This window comes from Squalius cephalus, assembly GCF_949319135.1.
Source record: "Squalius cephalus genome assembly, chromosome: 25".
NCBI lineage: Eukaryota > Metazoa > Chordata > Actinopteri > Cypriniformes > Leuciscidae > Squalius > Squalius cephalus.
Genome location: NC_137146.1, coordinates 21,795,239 through 21,810,738, shown reverse-complemented (window position 1 = coordinate 21,810,738; position 15,500 = coordinate 21,795,239). Strand labels below are relative to the sequence as shown.

The following is a 15,500-nucleotide window of genomic DNA, read 5'->3' as shown; positions in this document are numbered from 1 at the left end:
AAAACTAACACTTCTGACTTTATTATTCCAGTTAATTTAATGTGTCTATAAGAGGCTTTACAGTGGGGGTTTTAGAGTCGGCAGCTCCCCTATGGTCCCGTTCGGACCCCGTTCCAGGTGAAGCTGTGTGACTGGTGGCACTAAACAGAATGAGTCAGCATAAGCATGATGTGTTCATGTCGAATGTGACGTGTGAACCACCAGAGGGAAGAACCTCATATGGAGCTCCTTAGAGTGCGGCTCTAATTAATGAGCAATAAAGAGGGGCTATAGGGACATTCCCAGAACACCTGTGTGACCGACAGCTTTGAAGTGACCCGGCCAATGCTTATTACCATGCATAGTGTGTAATTATTATAATGGGACAGGCCTCCCTGTAAGGCTACTATACCTCTGTTCTCAACTCTGTGACTTGAAGCTCCACTGAGTTTGACAAACTGTTATTTTTTAACATTGTTTACTATTGAATACATGCCTTAAATTGATCGTAAAAAATGGGATGAGGTTTGGAACAGTGAGATATTTTCATATTTCATATCATATTTTTAATGTTTTTACTTTTATGGTTTCCATTTTCATTTTTCGTTTAGTTAAAGGTTTAGTAATTTTGTTGTGTGTTTTACTAATTTTGTAAGGTCTATATAGTTTTATAAATTTGAATTTCAGTTTTAGTTTTAGTTATTTTAGTACATCAAGTTAAACTAAATTAAAATTAGAAATGTTACCTTGGCAACTAGCTGAATTTTTTATATATATTTCATTTTATTTTATTTCAGTTAACGTTTATTTTATATCAAGCAACATAAATGTTTTTGTATGGTTTCATTTTTAATTTCGGTTACATAATAACCCTGATGGAAACAACCAAATTTTATTTAAGTTGGAATTGGAAATATTATTAAAGTTATAAATTGAAGAGTTCAGATGCAAATGCCTCTAAGTGCCATCTGAAATTTTCTTCTAGAATGATCATTTTTATGAAGCTCGTATATTTAAGTTCAGTAATTTCACTTAAATGGCGATGAAAATTACCTATTAATTGCCATTTAAGTGAAATTACTGAACTTAAATAAATGAGCTTGATAAAAGTGATCATTCTAGAAGAAAATTTCAGATGGCATTTAGAGGTTTTTGCATCTGAACTCTTCAATTATACTAGAACATTTCTCTTTAAAACCAACGTGTTTGCAAAATACAGTTGTAATTGAATTACATATCTAAAGAATGCTGTATTTGCTTTGAAAGTTACCATTTAATACTTATTCTTTCTACCATTTACTTACATATTATCATTACCATTTATTCCATATACTTGTACAGTATTATTTGTAATAAAGAATATAAAACACTATTAGACAGGGTCATTGATTCATGTATAAAGTGTTTATAACATTTAATGATCTCCAAACTTTCTCCATTGCAGGGATGCCGATCTGTTTCTGCTGGAATCTCGCAGGTTGTGGGCGGCTGAAGAAGGTTGGCTGGAGTTTGACTTTACAGCAACTAGCAATCTCTGGGTGATGAGTCCACAACATAACCTGGGTCTACAGATCAGTGTGGAGACCAGCAGTGGTAAGATAAGTTTAAGATGAGTTCAACCAATATGTGTGTGTGTGTGTGTGTGTGTGTGTGTGTGTGTGTGTGTGTGTGTGTGTGTGTGTGTGTGTGTGTGTGTGTGTGTGTGTGTGTGTGTGTGTGTGTGTGTGTGTTTGTGTGTGTGTGTGTGTGTGTGTGTGTGTGTGTGTGTGTGTGTGTGTGTAGGGGATTGGCAATAAACTGGGCGCCTATGAGCCACCATGAGCAAAGATGGCGTTCCAAATAGATTATTTCTAGGGAGTCCATTGCCAGTGAGGTGACTGGGAATGTTAACAGATGTTTTTTGGTTGGGTATTATATAGTCCTCATTGGCTAGTTCAACCTATTCATTTTAATTTCCTTTGGTAACTTTAAGTTCAGTTCTGTTCAGTTTGATTTGCGAGTCAACCAGTTCAAAGTCTTTCAAAAGAAACCATCTTTGGAACTATGAGTCCGGATGTGACCGCAAACAAACAGCACTTATCAAAGAGATGCCCTACTTATTGATATCTTTGCATCTAAAAAAGATACCTATAGTACTTTCTTTTTCTTTCTTTTTTTTTAAAGGATGGAGCATCAGTCCCAAGGAAGCAGGGTTAGTGGGTCGTGATGGCGCTCTGGAGAGGCAGCCTTTCATGGTGGCCTTTTTCAAAGTAAGCGAAGTCCGTATTCGCACTGCCCGGTCAACGGGCAGACGTCGTCAACAGAACCGCAATCGCTCCAACAGTCCACAGGAGGCGACAAAGGGAACCGCTCATACAGGTTAGCCATTTGTATTTCCCGTATTGTGAAATAAGCCCCTTCCTATATTTTTTGTTTCTAAACAACACAAGTTTAATATGCTTTAAGGCAGAAATCAGCCGTCCAGTCTGTTATAATATTTCAGAAGATGTTGACCTGGATAGTCTGAATCTGATAAGTTTTATTGAGTCCAGATATACCCCTTCAAAATGAAAATCTGGACTCAATAAATGTCTTTAAGATCCTTTTGAGAATTCATTTAGGAAGCAGCACATATGTAGGCCTGACATAATTTGTCCTGATTTGAAGTCCTTTGCCAGGTCCTCATCAATGTAAACCTGTAAGCGATAAGTAGAAAAAAAAAAAAAAAATATAGGACCTCAGCTTTTAGGCATAAATTATACCGTACGTGAACACAAACTCTTCTAGCTAAACAAGCTTGAATTCATTTATTGTTGCATCACAAAATGCATTTAAAAACACAATGCAAGTACACAATGCATTATCAATAGGGGCACTATAGTGAGCATTAGCCTAAACTGTCTTCTTTTATGATTAGTTTTTTTTTTTTTTTTTCAGGTCAACTAACCTAAGTTAGCTAAACTGTTGATGGCATGTCTATAGCTGATTAATAACACATTTGGTTAAATGGCACAAACATTTAAAAGAAACTCAGTCGGCCCCTTGAGTGCCAAGGTTTGTTACCGCAATCTCAAGAATGCAAGTGATATACTTGAAAGCGAAATCGAAGAATGAACTGGTGTGACGTAATTTCGAACAAAATCATGGCCAAAAGGAAGTTTGCTTTGGGTTTATTTCGGTAGTTCAAAACAGCTTGCCAAATCGAACAAAAGTTTGCTCTGGCTGGTAAACACCTTCAAACAATCATTTGTCCTTAGTGAACACACAATAGGTAGGTGTGGCTCTGAGGCTCCGCCTTCTTTGAGGAGGAAATCTTCTTTGGTTCATTTCTTCTGTTCAGTCTGCCATGGCATGGAAAGTGAACCCTGAGCATGTTGTAGTCAAAATGTACATTTTGCATTCTTACAATAAGTATGTAATAATTTGAACAGGCCTAATGACATTATAACTGAACATATTCCCAAATAATTCCATATTGAATCAAACTCAAAATCCCATCCCACATTCAATTGAGGATAATTAGCTGAATACCTTAAAGTACCCCAATTATGCTATTTTAAATGTTCCTAATATTGTTTTGGAGGTCTCCTACAACAGGTTTAAAAATATATGTCAAATAACACTTTAATTTTCTCATAATATACATTGTACATCACATCGTTTCTCAAGGAGTTGGAAAACGGTTCTTTTGGAGATTCAGTCTCTCTAAACCCCTCCTTGCCGTCAGCCTACTCTTCTCTGATTGGTCAGATGCCCCAGTCTGTTGTGATTGGTCCGCCACTTACAGCGCATGTCAGAAACTAAACTCCTATTAACATATCTGAATTTCAGCTCTTGAGGTTTTCCTTAGCGTTTGACAGACAGTTATATTAGAGTTGGCTTCGTTTTTTCTGTATCAATGCCAGTGCAAGTCCTCATCCCTTTGAAGTGCAAAAAAAGTGGATTTGCAGCTCCAAAAACAGCTTCTTCTTGACACGTGGACAACACGAACCAAACTCTTCCATGCCTCAGAAGCAACTACAGTTTTTGAGGGCGGGTCAAAGTAAACGTTGTTCGCACATGCATTATGCACATTTTTTTACATTGTTACGTAGGTATGTAACGGGAAGTAAGATTGGAATTGCTGATGACTCGTGTCAGCAGTTCAGAATACATTTTTAGCTTTTTTTTTTTTATCGTGCACTTTGCACAACAACTTTGCAGACATTTTACATTCACAAACAGCTATATTACACACTACATGAAAGGTAAAATTCGAAAAAGCATAATAGGGACACTTTAAATGGGTTACCTTTCTAGTTTAAATAAGAACAGTAGAGGACTGCAGGGTCTTAATCCAGTTTCTGCTTCTCATTATTGCCCTGGTTTTGGGGTGGTCTGAAAGCCTAGTGCTAACACCCCACATAATCCAGAGCTAATTGTGAATGTGAGGCCTCCAAACATAAAGGACCTTAGGGCTAAAAACTGTATATTTATCATCATTTATCAAAGTTTATGAGTTGAATTCACATAGCTGGATACATTTGAATTGGAACTGTTTTTTGATGTGCTTTAACATGCTTATATTTCTTTTGTCGGGAACAGTGATTTCTATCTACTTTTATTTAATAATTATTTGTGCTTGGCAAATCATTCAGTGTATGTTCACAACTACAATACATTTAATTGGCGTAAACACATATTACGCATGCAATGCATCCTGAAAAATTTACACCAGTGCCATATGTAAGTCAGACACCACACTGTTTCACCCATTTATACAGTAGTGATTAAACTCAAAGCTTCTAAACCTCACAAACTATGTGTCTTGTTTAATGAGGAAAATCTGCTTAATTTGTCCTGAAGGATTGGACTTTATGTAACCCAAAACATCAACCCCTCTCCTCGGCTCGACTTGGGATGTCTGGAGTGTAAATATTTATATTTGGAGCAGGAAGTTTCGAGGCCGTTGTGACAGCCGTCCCCTCGTGGCAGTGTTGAGAAGGCATATGGTTCCAATATGAAATCACTCTTATCCAGAGCCGATCAGCCCTATACGCACACTACGCAAGTTGTGTAGGGTCCCGCAAATTACTCAGGGCCCCTCCTCCCCCTCGTGTCAAAGCGCGTCAGTCAAAGTTTAAAGGGGTGGTTGATTATGATTTCACTTTTCTAACTTTAGTTAGTGTGTAATGTTGCTGTTTGAGCATAAACAACATCTGCAAAGTTACAACACTCAAAATTCAAAGCAAAAGAAGATATTTGCTTTTAAAGAAATTGTTTTTAAGGACTACAACAAACGGCTGGTGAGGACTACACGACATTCCTCCTGGGTTAGTGACATCACAAACCCTAGAATTTACATAAACCCCGCCCCCAGGAACGCGATTTATAGATTATCATGACAGAAGATGCTAATCAATGACTAGAAGAGAGTTAACTCCACATCAGCAATATAAATTCATCAACTAACCATTCAGAAATGTCCTGTTGCATTCTACATGTTGTCACTTCTTGAGTCTCTCCATCATTGTCTGACTCTGGTTTGAACATAAAAGGCTAAAAGTTTTTTTAATTTTCAGTGTGTATCTATCTGTGTGAGGTAATCGGAGCTGCTAACACACAAACACACACGAGCTCTTGAAGCTCCGCCCGGAGCAGCAGTTCATTTGCATTTAAAGGGACAGACACAAAAACGGTGCGTGGATAAAAAAACATTTTATCATGAGATCCCCCTATGGGAGGGTTGAAAACATGCAAAACTAGCTCCTACTACTGGCTGTAGTCTCTAGCCTCTGGCCAAAAAAGCCTCCAATGACACAAAATGACGATTTTTGCGTCATCTGAGGGTTTTTTCAGACACACAATACAGAAATCTCTCGTCTCAGGGGGACATGAGGGAGGGAAGCATGTCTTGCCTGCTAATGCTGGCCACTTCCAGGGCTGTGTTCTGTGACTTTGTGCCTGACAAAAAAAGTGAGAGTGAAATACAACTATTTATTACGTTTGATAAACGACAAAGGGCAACAGCGTTTGTTTATAAACTCCATCTCGGAAAAGATAATCGCGCCACGCGTTAAGATGCGTTCATATGCGTTCATATGCGCGTGCACGAAATGAAACGTGCACTTTCCAGCAAAACATTTGTGAGGACCAGTACAATATGGGCGTGATGGCACTCCTCATTATAGGCACACATACTTTTAAAACAAGACAATGATTATCTAGTCTCCAAGTCAGTTTAGTTACAACTCTGCAGTAAAGCAAGATGGAAAGCAATGTATTGACTCTGACTATTGATTTATAGGCTACATTGCATTTAAAATGTTGATTGGCTGGATATACTGGTCAATATGGATGCACATCCCTCAGTAAATAATAACCATCAAGTATCAAGTATTGCTTTTATCATTTAAAACACAGCAAGCCATTTTAGCTTTTATTCATTCACAGGATGCATTTTTGATATCAATAATTAAATTTGTACTATTTAAAATGTGAATTATTGATATTAAGAATGTACTTTTTCTAGTAACAATGTCTATTTCTGATATCAGGAATTACATTTCCATTAGTAGTTAAAGGAGGGAGGATTGTAGTGGGAGCACTGGGGTGTCAGGTGTGTATGTGGCAATTGCAAATGGTTTACATGGCTTACATGGGTCAGGTAGGAGGGCCCCTTAACAGAATTTTGCTTAGGGCCCCAGGGAGGTCAGGATCGGCTCTGCTCTTATCAAAGCATTCATAGACTGCCTGTGAGCGCTGCATCTTGACCCATATTGAGAGATATAAGAGCACTATATTCTCTCTAATTGCTAAATCCAATGTTAGGAAATAACTTTTGGGGTGGAAATGTGTTTCAGAGTCAAGATAAAAGAAAACAACAAATAATATTTAATATATAAAATATAACAACTTTTTTTTAATATAACAACTTATGATGATGATAATTCCGATAATTGTAATATAGTTGTATTGGAGAAAAAAAGTGTGCACTGATGCAGTCACTTGATTGTGTAATAAATGAACCATCCCTGTTGACATTACAACTGATTTCTTTGTTTAATATAAATCAGTGCTGAATAGAAATCTGTTTGAAGATTGTGAATCAGAATCAAATCATATCCGGAATATGATGCAGTGTTGTTATTGTTGAGTAAAACTAAAACTGTCAAAAACAGTTTTCATTAATTAAAAAATAAAACTGAAATAAAATAAAATACTACTACAACTACCAGTCATGATAGTATTAGTAGACAGTCCGCTTAATATCTGCTAAAACTTTTTTTATGTTCCCCCAACAGACATTCTACTGACTATAAGTAACTTTGTCATGTCAAGTACATCAACTTATTCTACTAACCCTAACCTAACAGTCTACTAATACTCTAATAAGAGTTAGTTGACGTAGTTGCAAAGTTACTTAGTTAGTAGAATGTCAAAGTATAAACAAATATAAATATTAGATACAAAATTAAATAAATAAAAAACAGAACTAAAATGAAATAAGCTGAAGTACTAAAATCACTAAAACAGTAATACAATAAATTAAAGCCAAATAGAAATATAAAAAATGACAAAAGCACATAATAAAATTACAAAACTTTAAAATTAAAATTAAACAGAAAATATAAAAGTAAAAGCTAATTCAAAACATTAGCCTGGATGCCAGCCGAACTTAGCCCCGCCCACAAAATTTTTAGGTCGGGAAGTTCGGTCTGGACTCGATCCGTTGAGGAGCTATTATGCCCGAACAAAAATTGTTCGGACCAATCAAATTGTCAGGGGCGGGCTTTATAGAGCTGGTAAGTCCCGCCCCTTCCGTAAAACCCCGCTGGACCTCTAGGTTGAAAAATCGTCAATGCAAGTGAATGGGAGAAAATAATTATTTTCTGGTCCCGTTTTGAATTGTGCCATGAATGTGAACATATGTTGTCTGTGAATTTTTTATATAATCTTTCATGTTACGAGTTTGACAGTATATGGTATGATTCTTCGGCTAGCAGTTGTGGAAAAGACATAACGAGAAAGACTACATGTCGCCTATGTAACGTCACCCCATAAAGTTGACTTACCCGTGGTTTTCGCCAACCTCAACGATTTTGTCCTCTCCCTGAAAGAAGGCGGTGAAGTGCACCAAAGACACAGTCATGTTTAGCGGGATCCGTGAGCTAGTGTCCGTGTGCGAGTGGTGTTGACGTTTCAAACGCGTCGAAAGCAGCGAAAAGTTGTAGTCCACAAAGTGCTCTCACACAAAGTCTAACCGTATCAAACTTCTACCCGCTAAATTGTAGCATTCTTCACACGAAAGATTATATAAAAAACAACATATGTTTACATTCATGGCACAATTCAAACGTGACCAGAAAATAATTATTTTCTCCCATTCACTTGCATTGACGATTTTTCAACCTAGAGGTCCAGCGGGGTTAGCGGAAGGGGCGGGACTTACCAGCTCTATACAATGATGGACAGATGAGCAACGGTAACGTAATCATCTACGTCATCAACGAGCGCTTGGGTTGAATACAAATGACTGCCGCTGGAGAATTGAGATTTCACGAGTTCACACTTACAAATAAGTCAGATAGAATAAATGCATATTTGGCGTGCTGTCTGAGGAGAGGGCTCTGGGCTCGGTATTTGGCCCGAACCCAAAGTAGGCTACTCCCCCCGTATTCCTGGCTGTGGAAGGACAAGCTGAGAGTGAGTGGAGGGATGCTGAAAACTGTCAAGGAATGTTAGGTGAGTTGACAGAGTGAATAATATGCTTCCTCTCATGCTGATAGGGTAGACATGGTGTTTGATGACAAGTTGATTGGATTGATTATGTGAACGTGCTCCTGCCGAACTTTGTTTATGAAACATTATGTGTAAATTCCGCCATCGCATCTGTTATAGAAGATATCGACAGCACATTAATTTTAAAAGAGGAAAAGAGAACCGCGATCAAGTCATTTGTCGATCGGAAACATGAATGAAAACTTACTCCGTTGCTCTGATTGGTTGTAGGTCTATCCAATTGAGTGCAGAGGCATTTTCTTTCCTGGTTCGGTTGAAACACGCCCCATAATCAAACCTCAATGGACCAGTATCAGACTCACATTCTGACTAGAATCTGAGTATGATGACGTCAGGCTATCAAAACATAGTAATACTAAAATAACACTGATATGGTTGATAGAAAATGATTAATTAAAAAGATACACTATAGCCGTATCAAATATGTTGAGTGTCAGGACATTTAACTGTTTTTTTTTTTTTTTTTTTTTTACAGCAGTACTGCAAAAACTTGATAATTAAAATGGCATGTCATTATTTTCAGATTACAGTAATGACAACCATATTTTTGCACTATAGTAAAGTGCTTGATTGTCATGAAAATAATGTCACAATGCAAAAATATTGTAATGATCCTAAAAAAAGGCTTCATTTATCTTTTCTTTCTTTTGATTCCGGGCAGAAAAATGACCCTAACAATCTTCTTGACAGGTTTCACCCTTTGAAAACTCTTTCTGTCTCTATGAGCTTCCAATTCAGGCGAAGCACTTTACGTGCGATTAGAGCTTTGCCACTGTTTCTAAAGCTCTGACTATTTGTGAAAACAAAAAAGCACATTAAGCGCTAATGCTTGGCTAGAGGTGTGCGGGGGAGCTCGCCGGCCTTTGGCCCGAGGGAAGTTAACAAGCGTCTAGCTCAGCTCAGTATGTGCCGCCCCAGCGCTAGACCTGTAATTACCTCTATGCTGTTATTAGGTGCTGGGCTAAAATGCCTGACCACGTTAACAGTATCGCTTAAAGAATTATAATAACACGGCACTGTCCAGCTGCGGTTTTTCATCTCCCCCTCCCTCAGCCCTCCTTTTGTTTACCGTTGGTGTAATTAGACATAGGCAAGCTCTGGGGATGGAGGTTTAATAACCACAGTGATGAAAGACAGGAAGAGAGATAAACTTCACATGGACGCAGACAGCACTCACATTCTCTTTCAAGTCATCAAGGGAGCGGGGTGAGACAGCCTCCCTGCCTCAGCTCTTTCCAGGATAGATGTTATTCCATGCGGAACGCCGTGTCCATTACTCCAGAATGCCGTCACCACCAGGAATGTCATTGTGTAATTGCTCCAAAGAGAAGCTTTTCGTGAGAGGCATCTGTGAGATTTCATTGCAGTCACCCATGTTTTTGTCTTTTGGTCAAGAATCCACGTGTGTATCTTGGCATGTGCTTTTGACAGCTTTTGGCTGTAAATGTCAAACCAAAAAGGCCATATAAAAGCTAATATAACTTTTCTATTAACAGTTCTTGAACATCTGCGTTCTTCCACCAATACTCTGAAAGTGATTCCTGTGCTGCAACAGAGCTGCTGTATCACAGTAATAAGAAATGAATTTATCATCTTCTTCATTTGTTAATTAATAAATCTTATTCAGTATGTGGTTAGGTCAAATTATGATTTTATTTATTGTTTAGTAGAAATACTAAAAAAGAAAAATGTATTGATCTGTTAAAGTGCCCCAATTATTCTATTTTTAGTATCTTACAATAGGTTTACATGCATCCAAGGTCAAAAAGCACTTTCATTTTCTCATAATATGCATTGCAGCCTCACCGCTTTTCTCAGTGTCTGAAACGGTTCAATAAAGGATTATCTCTTAACCCATCCTTTCCGAGAGCCTACTCTGCTCTGATCGGTCAGATGGCCCAGTCTGTTGTGATTGGTCTACCGCTTATGGAAACAAAACGTCCATTACCATATCTGAATTTCAGCTCAGGAAGCTTCCTCAGCGCTTGATACACAGTCAAACAAACGGTAACAACAGTTTTTACCATATCAATTCAAGTCCGAGTCCTCAGCCTTTTAATGTCGACAACATAACCCAAACTCAGCAACAACGACAGTGTTTTAGGACGGGTCTAAGTAGACGTTGTTTGTGGGCAGCCAGTGAAGACCATAGGCTGGCATAATGCAAATTTGTTACAAACCTACATAGGTTCATGCAGGAAGTTAGACTGGAATTACCAACGCTATCTCACAACCAATTTGTACGAATTTGTACAAGTGAGTAAAATAGTGAGTGGCTAATTCGTAATTTGTCTAAACCCCAGTGATTGGTAGGTTTATGGACGGTTGTCAGGGGTAGGTCATTCGTACAAATTCATATAAATTGGGCAACTCGTAAAATATATACGATTTAGCAAAAATCGTACGAATTCGTACAAGTGAGGTCGTATGAATTTGTACGAATTCGCCACCTCGTAAAATTTGTAAAAGCCAGTTCAGAATCGGTTCTTTCTTTTGGGAGACAATAACATTCACTTTGAAGACCTTCTACATTCACAAACAGATAGATTACACACTACATGAAAGGTGATATCTGAAAAAACATAGTGGGGGCACTAGAATCAGAACTGTTTAGTAGAATCAAATCAGAAGCAGAATCATTAAATTCTTTGTGATAGTCATCCCTACATATGATAAGCAGGCAGTGGTCTTCTTTCGAGGGCCAGCAGAGGCCCACAGGACCCATACACAGCAGTAACAGTGTGGCATTAAATTTTACAGGCAGGAAGAGAAGCGCTTTATGGGGTACTACAAATCTGGCCTTTACACTCAATGAAACTCCACACTAAATATCTGCTTTACTCCTAAAGAGCCCTTGACAGTAAATACTGGCAGTAAATAAAGGAAATGTAGAGGTAAACAAAACTGGAGTGTGTGAATGCAGTCTGAATTCATTGTGTTAAGGCTGGTCCACACTAAAAGATTTTTAAAATCTCATCAGATATTAAAAATGTGAGAGAGTACTTTAGAGAGACTTTAGAGTAAACAAACATGGCGGACGACGAGCAAGAAGAAATGGTGATAATCTGAAAAATCACTTTCACATGACAATCTACAGTGTGTGCATGTTTGTCCTCGGCGTTCCCCACACACAACAAAATTTCTGATCGTAAATATTTAACATGCAACATTTGCGATCGGTGCTGTCCTGACGTTCTTCTGACCAGATTCAATCACTCTTAACACACATCACACCACAGGAAAATCTGATAAAATAATCTTAGAACCATCAAGATAATCTGGACTTTACCTAGAATTGTCATAAGGATTGGGCCCAAAATTGGCCCAATTATCTTGTAACTTAGCCTTTAGTGGTGCCTGTTTTGGTTCATGTTGAATACATGTAGATGCATCATATTTGGGTGACTAACAAAGACAGTTCCAGGTTAAGAAATTATATTCTGCATGAAGATGAAGCCTGTTTTAGGACCATTACGACTTCTGTTTTCTTGACATTTCTGGCACTGACATTTCTCATGTAATATGAAAAACACTATCATTATACAGCCAGAGTTTCCCTTTTGTGTTTGGTTATAATTTTCATAATTCTCAATGATGAATACAGCCCAGACAAGATAATGCCATATAAACAATGATATATTAGCATTACTGGTAGTAAGTATTGGTCATAAAAATGCCTTTGTTTTTTATGCATATTAAAATACCTTTAGATTTTTTGGGGGAAATATGACCCTTCAGGAAATGTACCCATTTAAAAATACTTTAAAAGTGGATCAAAAGAAGAAAATGGCCAATATTCATCTTAAGCAATAGCAAAATGCTGTTTAAAATAGCATAAAAGGGAGAATAGCATGTCACACCACAGGACATGTCAACTTCCCATATGTATGAGTTGTGTGTAACTAGTGTGTCAAAATCTGCCATTCTTTGGTTGTAGTTTGGCCTTATTCTCAGGCCTGTGGTTAGGTGTAGAACATTCTTGACTATAAATGTCACAGTTGGGGATCTGTGTAAGACAGGTTCACTGCTCAGGATCAGAGAGGAAGGGGGACCCCTGGGGGACAGACTAAAAGGCCACTCGGGAGAGCTCGGGGGCCACTCCTGCTGGCGGATTTATCTCAGTAAATATTTACCCTAGTCCTGCCAGACAGAGTGAGAGAAATAAAAGAAGGGGTCTCACTTTGGGGGCTAAAGAAGGCCAGAGATTTCACACTGCAACTCAAGCTGTAAACCCAATACCTATAGTTTAAACAGAAATTATTTTGAAATAATCAATTTCAGTTAGTCAATACTGAATATATTAATATTCTCTTTTAACTGAAAATGACAGCAAACTACAACAATGATTTGTCAATACTACAGGGTATACAGTGGGCATTTGATTGGGCAAATCAGCATTTGATTTTATTCTCCTCTAAACCACTAAATGACACTTATCGCAGTACTTTCCTAAATATCTGCGTTTTACTATTCACATGGAAATTTGTCTGATTCATGACTCAATTGGGGGCAGCAATGCAAAGTTGATTCTGTGTTAATTTGATTTATGTAGCAATTGACAATCGATAAAATGACCAAATATATTTTGAAACAAGTCTTGATAATGATTTTCAGGTTTGATCAAGGTAATTAAATAATTACCTAGGTCTGGCATGAAACTCTAGATGGAGCAGGCTGATAGGTCTAACTCATTTGGGAGCATTCATTTCATTATCTACATAGCACAGCTGATTGGTTGTTGTTTCAGCGGCCAATGAGCTGCCATGAGAATCCTCCACCTTCCCCAGCTCCACCTGTATAGATCTGCTACGAGGGTTAATTTATGAATGTTACATACTGTATGCAGCAGCAGCATGCAGCCCACAGCAATGTCTGTGAATGTATTGGCAGTAGCAAGTCTCGGTACTTTGGCCAAGACCAAATACATTAACATTGCCATATCCATTACCATGCCAATCTCTGTTACCATGCCAGTCTCCTGAGATCTGTCATTACAGAACTGAATGGTATTTGGGATAAAAATCATAAAGGTACAATAATTGGCATGATAATAAATAGCTGGTTGACTTTTTACATGTATTGACATGACATTGGTAGATTCAGATGGTTAATAAAATGTATTAGTTGGGTGCTCAGTGAACATTTTAATGACAGTATTTTATTAAATACAATCACAGCTTTAAGACCAAGAAGCTTTTGCCAACCAGTTGCATCAATAGTGGATTTTCAACTAACTTTCTCTTAAAGGAGAAAGTGGGAAACACCTTAGCCCTGGATGATTGTTGATTTCTTAGGATGACCTCAGAGATTTGTCTACACACTCACCATGTGGTTTCAGTTACAGGCTTAATTTCTTCTCTACATTACTCAGAGACAATCATGTTGTTAATAAAGGTAGTTTTTTTAGATGAATAATGTGAACTGTCCAAAACATTCTTAATTTGAAAGATTTTTGCTATTATCTTAAGAAAAGCACACTTGTTATTTCAGAGATAATCACAATATATTTAAACACAGGAAATATGCAATGCAAATTTGGTCAGTTCTATCTAAATGTTGAGAGCAGTGCTTTAGTTGAATAATTTATTTGTAAGTCCATCTACATTATCAAGTATCATTTGACAAAAAAAAAAAAAAAAATCAGTTTGTAATTTTTTTTCATTTTTTTGTGTTTTTGTAGAATGTCTAGTTTAATTTTGAGAAAACATTAGAAAGAAACACCTTTTCTGTCTTCATGGCTAAGCACTTTATCTGCATGTCTAGGCATAGCCATGTTATAGGGTGAAGTTAAAGAGGCCATATTATGCCCTTATTTAGTTTTAGGTTTTCATGCTTGAATGTTCAAAAACACATAATTTTCCACATATTTTACATTATTGTAAGCACCTCTCTTCCCAGTCTGTCAGTAAAGCTCTGTTTAGTTCCTGTTTCTATAAATCCCAATCCTTCCAAAAAGCACAATGTGCTCTGATTAGTCCAACGCATTCTCATCCTAGGGCGTCATATACTGACGCTTTTGACATTTCGTATACATCGAATGCACATGGCACCCTTTAGCGTCAATATGACACGCACAGAGCTTTGTTCGGTTATGGGTAGGTTTAGGTCTGGGGTAGGGTTAGGGTTAGACCGCTAGGAGGCGCCTTCTGGCCCATATCTATCTGCGTCTCATATTGACGCTAAAGAGTGCCATGTGCGTTCGATGTAGACGAAATGTCAAAAGCGTCAGTATATGACGCCTTGGGATGAGAACGGGCTGGATTTCAGCTGGAACAGTGTGTTGTGATTGTTGAACTGCTTTGCGTGTTTTTTCGGAAATATCACTCCCCTTATCATAACCGTGAGTTTCAACAAACTACTAACACAACTCTACCTGACCTCGCCCCTTTTTAGCATATGCCCTGGGCGGGAATTATTTAAATGAGGAATTTTGGGACGTAAGTTCCTGGAAAGAAACCCAAGACTACAATTGAGGCATTTCAGGGAGTTCAGAAACTGTGCTTACTGATAGAGAATAACTCCCTTTGTAGTCGACTTTGGGCTTTGTAAATTTAAAGACCTATTTCATAATAGGTCCTCTTTAAGCTCATCATTAAACCAACATTGGAAAAATGTGCCTCTTCCTACATTTTCGCAGAACTCCAAACATGTACCAAAACATTCAAAGCACTGCACTTTCCAGCTGAAATAAACACTCGAGGCAGTAAAACACCAACAACTTTTGTTCTTTTTCATGCAAAATTATGATTACAGGGCAGATT

General features: G+C 37.8%; 1 protein-coding gene across 1 annotated transcript in view; it reads left to right on the top strand.

The window, feature by feature from the left end:
* The window catches only part of bmp6 (bone morphogenetic protein 6), a 53,518-nt gene that overhangs the window by 33,392 nt on the left and 4,626 nt on the right, over positions 1 to 15,500 (top strand). Inside the window, exons 3-4 of the mRNA XM_079863816.1 lie at positions 1,424 to 1,572; positions 2,143 to 2,337. Coding sequence (XP_079719942.1) covers positions 1,424 to 1,572; positions 2,143 to 2,337 — 344 coding nt within the window. The remainder of the gene's footprint in view (positions 1 to 1,423; positions 1,573 to 2,142; positions 2,338 to 15,500) is intronic.